The sequence below is a fragment of the Buceros rhinoceros genome, unplaced genomic scaffold, assembly GCF_000710305.1.
Source record: "Buceros rhinoceros silvestris isolate BGI_N320 unplaced genomic scaffold, ASM71030v1 scaffold5903, whole genome shotgun sequence".
NCBI classification, from domain to species: Eukaryota; Metazoa; Chordata; class Aves; order Bucerotiformes; family Bucerotidae; genus Buceros; species Buceros rhinoceros.
The window spans coordinates 30,649-41,503 of NW_010401695.1; the positions used below are offsets into that span (position 1 = coordinate 30,649).

Consider the following 10,855-nt stretch of genomic DNA (forward strand, 5'->3'; position numbering starts at 1 on the left):
TTCCTGCTACCCCTATTCAACACGAACCATTTAAAATGTGGTTTCGTTTGCTTTAACATTGTAACCGTTCAATGCGTACTGCCCCTCAGCTGACCAGGTTCACATTAGCCATCACTTATCCAAATCACCTTTTCCTTTTCTGGAATGAATTCTAGAGAAGTCAACACCTACACTCTAAAAATTTTCTGCTTCCACTAAAACCCATATGAGTTCAAAACACTCACAATCATACAATCAAGTCTTCACTCTGGTACTGTTAACACGCAGAAAGAATCGTTCCTCTCATTCACAGCATTTCTTCACCCAAAACAAACACACACTCATGAGAGTTTGTGAAAAGTGTGTATTAACTACAACTGAGATGAGCCTAGCCCATCAATTTAACAGATTTTCTGTAGAAAACCCAGTGTGCTGAGCTTGCAGACCTAAATCCTTCCAGTGTGACAGAGATGCTTTAACTCAAAACCCAGATTTTCACACTGACAGGTATAAAGTAGGTGAAGCCACTTTAAGGTTAAGAAAGAGGCCTAAGAACAGCTGAAAGCAAAAGGAAATGCAGACCGGAAGGTTAGGCAACATGCTAGATTTGTGCTTATCTCCGACTTCACAGGAACGGAACAGCCCTCGTCTCTGCTCTGGAAATGCAGAGCCATCCACTCTCCCAGCCGACGCCGAGGTGATGGAGGCTTAAGCCTTATGAATAGATGACAAGGCTCAGTACAGACTCTATTCTAGGTATTCCATAATTCCAAAATGAACACTGAAGTTGTATTTAATAATTCAAATCACTTTTGTCTTACTAGTCACCATAAAGCTAGAAGCATTGGATCAGTTTTATATGCTGCATCTACTCTAGTAACCATTTTTAGAAGCATGTACAGAAAATGTTCAACTCTAAAGTTATGTTTAAAAGAAAACAAATAACTTATGTTAAAGCTAAGTTCTGGTTAATCTCAAAAAAAAAAAAAATCCCGTGACACACAGCTTCAGAACCAGCTAAAGCAAAACTAAACAGACTTCAGAGTGTGACCTCCAGAAAATTTGCTCTACATTTGTGTTTTAGAAAAACCAACATCCTTACTAGTTCTGGCAAAGGAAATCCAAAACATATCCTGTGCCAATTGGGCTAAGCTTTTAAAACAAGAAAATGTTTAGACATGCAATTCTGTTTACAAAGGCTGATTTTAAGAATAGCATACTTCTTATCAGAAAAAGGTAACAAAAAACAAAAATCAAGAATACAAGCTGGACTACAGACAGATATTTACAAAAAGGGTAAGCTGCTTTGCCTTCCTATAGAGCCAGCAGGAAAAAAAAAAGTTTGCAAGGCTCCCTGTCATGCTGTTTAAGTCCAAAATTAAAACATCATGTTTTTCCCTTTCATTTTTATTTCCACTTTGCTATGAAAAATTTCCCTGCTGGCACCCGCTCTTACGGCATGCTCACTTTGCTCTGGAATAATGAAGAGAAAGAGAACAGAGGAACAGACGTAAAAGGGACAAATCAGTTACCCCCTGCAAACCAAGAGAATTGCTACATGTCAAACGATTTTCACTGGACAAAGTCCAAAAGTTCATTTACCTGCTATCCCATTATCAGCTATGGTCAACTAGATATCTAGGGAGGAACAGACAACCTGACACCACAGTGCAGCTTCTCTGGACACTCTCCTGGTCTTCAACCACTTGTGGCTCAGACTCCCTCGGCCAAAGATAATTTACATATACTAAAACCCTCAGTGTTTTTTCCTTCTCTTGCTGTGGTTCTTCCTTCAAGATTAAACTGTGAACTCCCTCTGTGTAAATATTCAGCACCTATATCTTATTGAAAGGAATTCCTCAGATTAACTACATACATGAAGAACCACCTCCATAGGTTCAATTTGAACCAGTAACCTACTGATTTCATTTAATATTCCCACAGCTGCACACTTGCTTGGAGTGATCAGCTGATTTCCCCACAGAACCTTCTCCACAGCAATTTTACAGATCTCTACCGTACACCCTCTCTTTTGCAGGAGGAGAATTCCTAGTCTGCTTGTTCCTCTCTACCCATAAATGCAGTCTTCCCAGCACCTTCAAAAGCCTTCTCTAGCTCTACCACATCTTTTTCAGCATGAGGTGGAGGACACTGGGAGAACCAGACCTACAGTGAAAACTGAAGATGTGAGAACAGTAAAAAACAGCAGCATAACCCCCCACCACCATTGTGCCTATAAAGATTGTCAATTTGTATATAACACTGCAGCTGATTAAAACACAAATAAGGAAATGTTTCTAGAGCTGACAATCCTAAAGACATAACCATGTTCCTCCTTAACTCTTTCACAAGATTCCATTCTAGAGTTACAAATCCTCGCATTACTGACACAGAAACAGAATCACTTTGATGCAATTACTTCTCATCATCATTACAGTATTTTTTACATTTAAATTCAGCTCATTTAATAAATTCAGTCCTAAAAAGACAGAAAATGGCAAGGCCATCTTTAAAAAGAAATTCTTTGACTCCTTTCCAAGCCAAAATTTAGAAAGCAAAAATTAAGGGCAGTGCAATTCCAGTTGGGTTGTGTCCTGAAACACATCCTGCAATGCATTTTTGCTTTCTGTTAATCAATAACACGTATCTACCTCAAACCACTGATCTCATCCGTACCAGTAGCCAGTGCTGTTTGTACGCTGTACACCTACACTGTCCTAAAGAGTGGCAAGGAGTGCTGCACAGTCATTAATAGAGGATCTACTGCACAAAGAAGCTAGTGCCTAAGGCTGAAATAGTCAGTAAGGGGGGTGTCCTCCCTCAGTAAAGAGCACATTATCATTGTCAATCCCATTTCTGCCTTTTTCACTGCATATCATTCCTTAAAAATAGGTCATTCTACAATGAAGCCGTAATAGCCGTCCAGCAAATCTTCCCCTAGAAAGCAGCCAGTAAGGTAACTCCAGCCTGAGAAGGTAGCTTAAAATAGACAGACACTGCATTGTTCAGGTATTAGCTGACCTCTAATTTTGTATCCAATGTTCAGATTCCTACGCACTCATACTCCACACGAAACATTTCTAAAACAGGGTTCTGTGGTGATTATCATCCATCTATTTACTTTTGGCTGAAGTACTTTATCCCATATTTGAGTATTCTGCGTAACAGAAATGAAAGACTACTGAATGCAATGGTAGAAAGCTGTTTTCTATTATTTCTACTGACATCCAAAGAAAGAAGGTCGTGCATCCATGAAATACCGAAGAGTGAATTACGCAGCTTTATATAACTCCCTGCATTTCAAGGACTTGCATTATAGAACTAAATTAGGTATTTCCTGCCACAGAATACACACACTTGTAATATAATGACCCTGAAGTCGTCCAACAGGTTTATCACTGAGTCGAGAACACTTCATTAAGATACTTTGCTCACATGAATGTACAGTCTAAAACATTAGGTAGAGAGACAGAGCAATACTACGTACACTGAGCCAGTGAACAGACATTGGTTGAAGTTGTTCCTATTTCCTCAGCCAGATACGTCAGTTTGATCTGATGATTAAGTGCTTTGGCTTGAGACACACGATATTCATGGAGAGAGCTACAGTGTTCACAACAAAAGCAGCGGATTGTTCACAGGGTTCAAGCAAAATATAAGTCTGCATTTGAAACTAACTTCTAAGTTTCACCCAACAATTATAAAAAAATCCCGCCTTTATATTTATGATTTGAGTATAAAGGCTTATTTTACAAGACAAATTTTGAAAGACTTATATTCCACCTATTAGCAGTACTAGCACACCAAAAACAGTAGCTGTGAACTGTACCTCAGCCTCCCCTGCCAAGCTACCTCCCTGCACACACCATTTGGTATTTGCTGATTCACAGGCGCGACCAAGCCATTCTGACAACCCTCTGGAAGCTACATGTCTTTGCATCTTTCCACTCCTTCAAGATGCAGATTTGGAGACAATGAAGTTGGATGTGCCTGTCTTTGAATGCCTCATTACTGGATGTTCCAAAGAGAAGGAAGCCCTTTGAAGGCAGAATTTCTCACAAGTCAGGCACTATTTATTGAGTACATTAGCTCTGCTGTGCACTTTATCAATTTAACTCATTTATTACCCACTTCTTCACACTATCTGCACTGTACCTAGGTTACACACTTTCATTCCTCCTGCTCTACAAAGAAATAAGCTTCTTTCCACTCCAACCTGTGAACATTCAAACCAACTATAAATCCCTTGATTCCACATCAAATCCATTATCAACATCTTTCCTATCTCTCCTGCAGGATAGGTGTTGCAACTAAGACTCAGCAGTATTCTTTTTCTACGGTTCTCCTCATCAGTTCTCCCATGCCAAATTTTTTCTCTTAAAGTCTCTACAGTGGCTTATACTTTCTCCAATCGGTACTGAAAACAAAAGACAAGCCTGACAACCAGTTCCACCCCAAAAAAACCAGCACAGGTACATTTTAAATCCCTGCCCGAGAACCCTACAGATGGAACCTTATACTCGCCCACTGCCAAGGTACATCCTGAGGAGCCCAGTGCACTGCCAATCACAGGAGGCTGGCATGAGTCGATCTGGGAAAACTGCGTTCTGTAGCCAGAGCACATCAGCCTGCTACACAGGAAATTACTGTAAAGGTGATTCGTGTCAATTCTTTTAAGCTGTTCTGAGACTAAGACATGACAAGGGGTAAGGGAGGAGGACGTACCTAAATTAAAGGTCACTGGAGAGCTTATGGAATCAAAGGATAATCAACAAATGTTTATAAAGGAGTGATTAAAGAAATGAATGGGAGAATTCTATTTTAGACATGAAATCAGTGCCAGTCCCAAATGAATGTCACCATCTCACCTCTCCCACGGCCACGTTTTCCACGGTCTGAAGGCCTGTCTCCTTGATTGTTGTCCACTCCATTCTCTTCAGCTCTAACTGTGGAGAGAGGACAGCTTAAGAAAAGCTTGGGAGACTCACATGAGACAATATTGCCATCTGCTTAACCTGAACCACAAAAGAAAAGGAAGGATTTTAAAGTGGGCAGGTCAGCAGATCTGACACCCCTCTTCTTTGGGGACCTAGCTACAAGCAAGTTACGTTTACTTGCACTGGCCAAATAGGAAGCAAAATTATCTAATAAGAGGGAAAAGTCCATCAGCAGACACATTTCTATTATTTGGGAGAAAAAAAAAGTGCAGCATTTTGCAGCCTACACTTAAAACAATTACAGCCTCACCTCTTTAATGAGGAAGGAAATACAGCTACCTCATACTATGCTTTCTGGATAATGGGCTGGGTAGCAACCACAAAAGAATAAGGGATAATCAAGAACACAACTCATCTCCTGCCTGCCCATACATCTCTGTACAACCAGGGAAACTGAAAAGAACTCTCCTCTATATTTAGATCAGAGGGATCATGAATGGGTGAAGTTGAAGCATTAGAAAAGCACTGCAGCTAAAGTATTTTGTGGGAAACTCCTGAGGATGTGCTCTGAAAGATGGCTGGCTCCTTGAAAAAAAACAAAGCAAAAAAACAAAAAAAAAAGATTGGCTACTTAAAACACTGTTCAGATTTTGTACTGTGTAACTTCTCCTGATGGCAGCAACAAAATCATTACTACCTGGACATAAAGCTGGGAAGAGGTCTTTCATTCCAGTTTACAAAAAGAGACAAGCAGCATCTAGCTCTAGCAAAATTTTGGCCTCTACTTTCATTTTGATGGATCTGCTTTGAACTTGTTCTAAGCAGAGCTGCAAGGTTTATTAATAATGTTTCCTATGTTGACACTACTCTATTGTGCAAAGATGGACAATGTCTTCACCGGCACAGTATTCGAATATATTCCAATAATGAATTAGTAGACTTGGCTAATATTATAAATATTTCCCCTGCTTTTCAGTGAAAAGCTAAACACAGTTTTCACTCCAGTATCTCTGCTCATCTGTCCGTGTTGTGTATCACTTTACAGGACACGTATACAGCTTTGATGCTGCTGATAAGACATAGAGGAAAAAAGCAATGTGTATAGCCAATGGTGATCTAATGTGATTCTACTTGGAAACCTTAGTTTGCTTTTGTATAACATGTTATTGCATCTGTATAAACCGTAGCAAATTTTCAAATGTTTCAACTCACAAAAGACTTTTCTCTGTTGTAGAAACTCAGGTTTGGTTGGCTTATTGTAATATATGCTAGAGATCAATAACAATGCCAGTTCTTTTCATTCCCCTTATGATAAGATGGGAACATCTTCAGGTTCTCCCACTCACAAAAGGAGATGGAGTCAAAGATGGATAATATTTTCATTAAAAGAAAAAAAAAGTGTATCAGCTGAGCAGCCACATACCTGCTCTCAAGCAGTCTTACGAAGAGTCAATTCTAAAACTTACCTAAAGAACCAGAATTTGTGCAGAATCAATTAATCAAAAAAGTACAGAAATTTAAATTAAATTGAGCACAGACCATCCCCAAAACCAAGTCACATAGACAGATCAAGCATACCTGTTGCACAAACAAGTCATGATCGTTTAGTGTTGAGCTATAGCTCGGTCCTTGCTTTACTCTTTTAAGTATTCACTCCTAACTCAGCCAGTTTCAGCTACGAGAACAGTGTCTGAACCTTTAAACCTATTCATAACCCCTATACATACACTCTCGGCCACGGCTGCCTCCTCTTCCCCGTCTGTTGGAACTTCCCCGTCCGCGACTCACTTCTCTGTCCCCTCGTTTTTCTCTGTTTTCTTTGTTTTCTGAACTTTCCTTTCCAAGGCTTTTCTTCTTTCCCCCTACAGTCTCCCAAGATGTCTATTTGGGTAGAACAGAATTAGATACAACAATCAAAAAGGAAGAGACAGCTGTGTGCACATTTCCATCTCAAACCCCTCCAGTTCACAGGAAAAAAACAGGTATTTGCATAACGTACTATCTTGCAAACTACACTGATACAAATGGAAACAGAGCCTGTATTTTTGGGAAGATATGAGAAAGAAACAAATTTTAGAAGTTAGATTGTCCTACGGAATTTGAAAGGCCCAAATATTTCTGGCTATAATACACTTTTCATTAGTTCAAGGAATCCTAGATACAACCACAATGCAGAAAATCTGCGAAGCAGGCAACAGTTTCCCTCTCAACTAGCAAGGGAGCATGCACAGAGCTCTATCTTTTTCTCCCAAGGAAATTAAAACATGCTTGTACGTGTCATTGAACATGAGACTCATGAGAGTAAGCATGTGGCCTAAGGAGTTAAAAAAAAAAAGAAAAGAAAAAAGTAAAGCCATTATTGAGATGTACAAGATGTACCAAGAGTCCGAATGGCAGAACGACCCAGGAAAATCTGGACCATGATAAGCCAGACCACCCACTCTCAACAGCTGCAGCTCATCATAGACAGCAAAACACAGGAAAAACTATGTATAAAGAAGACAAGGGACCAAGGTCCAAACGCCAGGTTTCAGCTTGCAATATTGAACTCTCTCTTTAAAATAAATTCAGGGATCACATCGACTCCATAGGAGTATCTGAGGAGTCAAAAATAAAATGACGGAAACACTTGCTAAGAATAGCACAGCACCCCGTATATTATGCCACTGCATGGTTAGCCTATTGAGCCACAGCTGCAAAGCAAAGAAGAAAGGTATTATTTGCAAACCACTATGGCGGCAGATAGGTTAATATGCGAGTCCCCATCTCTAGGAGCTTATAGTCTAGGTAAGGTATTCAAGCAGGAATCTTGCTTATGCAAACAAGGTGCCATCAACAGTGAAGCGCTAAAGCCATGACCTCTGACAGGCACCTGCATCAAACAAAAAAGAGTGGCTATCAGCACTTCTAGGTCCTGCCCTACCCCCCCTCAACTCAGACAACAGCCACTCAGAAGCCCTCTCCAGGTAGGCAACGACCAGCCAGTCTAAGCCATCAAGAACTGAGGAAACTAATGCTATTGAGAAAGCAGGTAACAAAGCAGTTTACAAGTATAAATTCAGCATTTTAGTGACTCCTTTGAGAGAATAAGCACTAAAAGAGTGGTTTCTCTCTCTCATTTTTTGACACTATATAAGTGAATCGCTTTTCAATTTCATCTTCAGTATAGAAGTGCAGACAGTTTGAGCAACACCATTTACTTGTGTAGCAGAAAAACGTTTCCTCCAGTAAGAATCACATGGCTTCACTTGCCATAGCCTGTTTAACTGTATTGTACACTAAAACACTCCTAGAGCTTTAAAGACACTTCACAGCAGGAAAAATAACTGTACTAACAACTGTAGCACCGAGTCTATACAGTTCAGAACACACTACGATTTCACTGATGGGCATGGTGCCAAAACATACTCAACCAATTTAAGAAATATCCAAATCCGGATGATCCTGCAAAGCTTAAGAGGAAGCAGCCTCTCCTTAGTAACGTTTTATATGACTTGAGAAGGGTCAGTAAAAGAACGACTACAAAAGCATTAGATCCTTGCTTTCCCACAATATAATTCAAAGGAAAGCCTTGAGAAGACTGGCATGTCCTTCAGGATAGAGGACGGTGCTACCTCTGGGCATGGGAATCCATGGCCGTCTACTGAAGCTGTCTGGTTTTGTAAGGGAGGTAACTGATTGCAGTTTCAGCTGACAATGCCTGAGGCAACCCAAATGACACTTGGGGGCCTGACCTTCCAAAGCATGTAACAGTATCTTGCTGGCCTCCTCTTAGATGGAAACAATAACAATCTGAAAGGTTCCCTTTCCTCTGTCTTCAAAAGTTTAGGAAGTAAAAACAGTTGGGCATAAAATGGATCTTAGGCCTGTAGGAAGTGTAATGAATAGAAATCTTGGGCAAAGAACCACGCTGTTCTCTCCCCTCATCCGTAAGCTTCTATCTATCCAAAGACAGACTGTCACAACTACTGCAAGTGAAAAGTCTCCATAAAGACATTCTCGTTATCACTCCTTACTCTTCTAATCCCTCCAACCAGATACACACATCATCTTCCGAATGAGGTAAAAAAAAAAAATCAACAAACCTTCTAGTGCATCAAAGCAGAGAGAAACTAGAAACATTCAGACCTACTAGTTCCTCTGTTTCCAGTCCACAGTTAAAGCGTTCCAACATAGAATGGCCTTAAAACACGTTGCAGGCTCACAAACTTCCATACAGAATTAGAATGGTTTCCACACCCTTCAGTTAATACTCCTGCCTCCCTGAGCCCTTCAAGTTCTCTGTATTTGTCTGAGTTGCATTTTTGCTATGGAGAGCAGTGGGTTCAGAGGGACTTGTCCAAAGAGGTTATGTGGCTTCCAATTCATAAAGAAGTTCATAAGGTTTCTCCCACGTCATGATCACTTACAACTATATGCTAAATTAAGAAAGCATTCAACATTCTCTATCAACCAGAAAATTATTTTTCAACTAGAAACTGGCAAATGCAAAAGTAGAAGAGAACACAAACCCAACACATTACCAAGACAGATTTAGTCAAGGTAAGATGCTCTCTTCTGCTCCCAACTTGCCAGCTCCCTCAGTATTCTATACTTCTGTGTTCTAGATGACCTCCACTCTGATAAATGAAAAGGGGATAGGAAAGAAAGTCTCCTCAGTCAGAACAGTATGTGATCTAGATTTAGGGTGTGCGTGGAGTGAATTTCCTCATTAACAATAAGCCAGAGTGCACATCCTGACAAATCACAGGAAATACTGAATGTTCAGCATTAAGAAAGGAAGTCCAGGTTTCTTTCCCAATTTAGGTAAGATGGAATCTAGTTTACTGAGTCGGATAAACTGTGGTAAGTCCCTCCAGCAAAAACCTGAACTGCAGCAAGACATATACATACTTTCTTGATATCTCCTGGGATAAAAAATTGCTTTGTGCAACATTCTAAGGGACGTTATTTGTTGTTATATACACATTATTTACTCTCCTCTTCCTGTTTTTCAATGAAGTCATGCAAATGAGCGACAGTGAAAAGAGGAACTACTTGCTGTATCCACTTATGCCATTAGCAGTATTGTCAACGCAACTTTCAGATGTGGAAACCTCCAACTTCAATTCTGGCAATGCACACCTACACAAGATGCACAACTTAAAACACCTGCCTGCCCTTTAGGTTTAGAAGCATTGCCCTTCGAGGCAAACAGTCTCAAGTCTCAGGGTTGTGGAAGGGCTACGAAGTAATTACAAACATAGCAGCAAAGAACAGGCCTGTGTCTGGCAGAGCACTGCGTTCTGCTGCGGAGTTACAATTGCTGCATGTGAATGACAGCTGGAGGACTCTGCAGGAGACCAGCTGAACAGCCACAACATTTTCGAGGTGCAGCCTGCTCTAAGGTACTAGAGAAGCTCCCCCAGCCTCCATTTCCTTCAGGAGAATTTGAACGGAGACATGGAAATCGCGAGCTTTCAAAACACAACTTTCCCAACCACTTCTTAGAAGTAGAAAGATGCAGCAAAGCAAAAGGGCAGTTTAATGCAAAAGAAAAACCTTACCGTGTCTGAACTTCCTTCCAGCAGTATGTTGATTGCTCTGTTCACATCCCCATTACAATCATGTAGTGCCACTATGCACTCATCCTGGTTTTTCCCCGTCACTTCCATAAGCTGGCAGTAAAAGTCAGACATGTTAAAATATCTAAATTATCATAATAAAAAGAGTTAGTACCACCACAGATTCCAAGAAAGTGCATAGCTACTGTGTCAGAGTGAATTAAAAACCTAAATAAAGGTATCTCATTTTACAGATCTGCTTGGGATGAAACACAAATTAAATGGCAATCAAGAAAGCACTCTTTTCACAGCTCTTTTTTTCCGCTTATGCTCGCAGAGAGTGATGTCACCCCAGAGACACCAGTGGATAAGGGTAAAGATGTAAAAGACCAGGAC

At 40.4% G+C, this 10,855-nt stretch overlaps 1 protein-coding gene across 1 annotated transcript in view; it reads right to left on the reverse strand.

Annotated features, from left to right (window-relative positions):
• The window catches only part of LOC104490110 (ubiquitin-associated protein 2-like), a gene marked incomplete at both ends in the record, with an annotated part of 40,445 nt that extends 29,841 nt beyond the window's left edge, over nt 1-10,604 (reverse strand). Inside the window, 3 exons of the mRNA XM_010132356.1 lie at nt 4,848-4,925; nt 6,644-6,797; nt 10,463-10,604. Of these exons, the coding sequence (XP_010130658.1) occupies nt 4,848-4,925; nt 6,644-6,797; nt 10,463-10,604 (374 nt within the window). The remainder of the gene's footprint in view (nt 1-4,847; nt 4,926-6,643; nt 6,798-10,462) is intronic.
• Nucleotides 10,605-10,855: the final 251 nt, after the last annotated feature.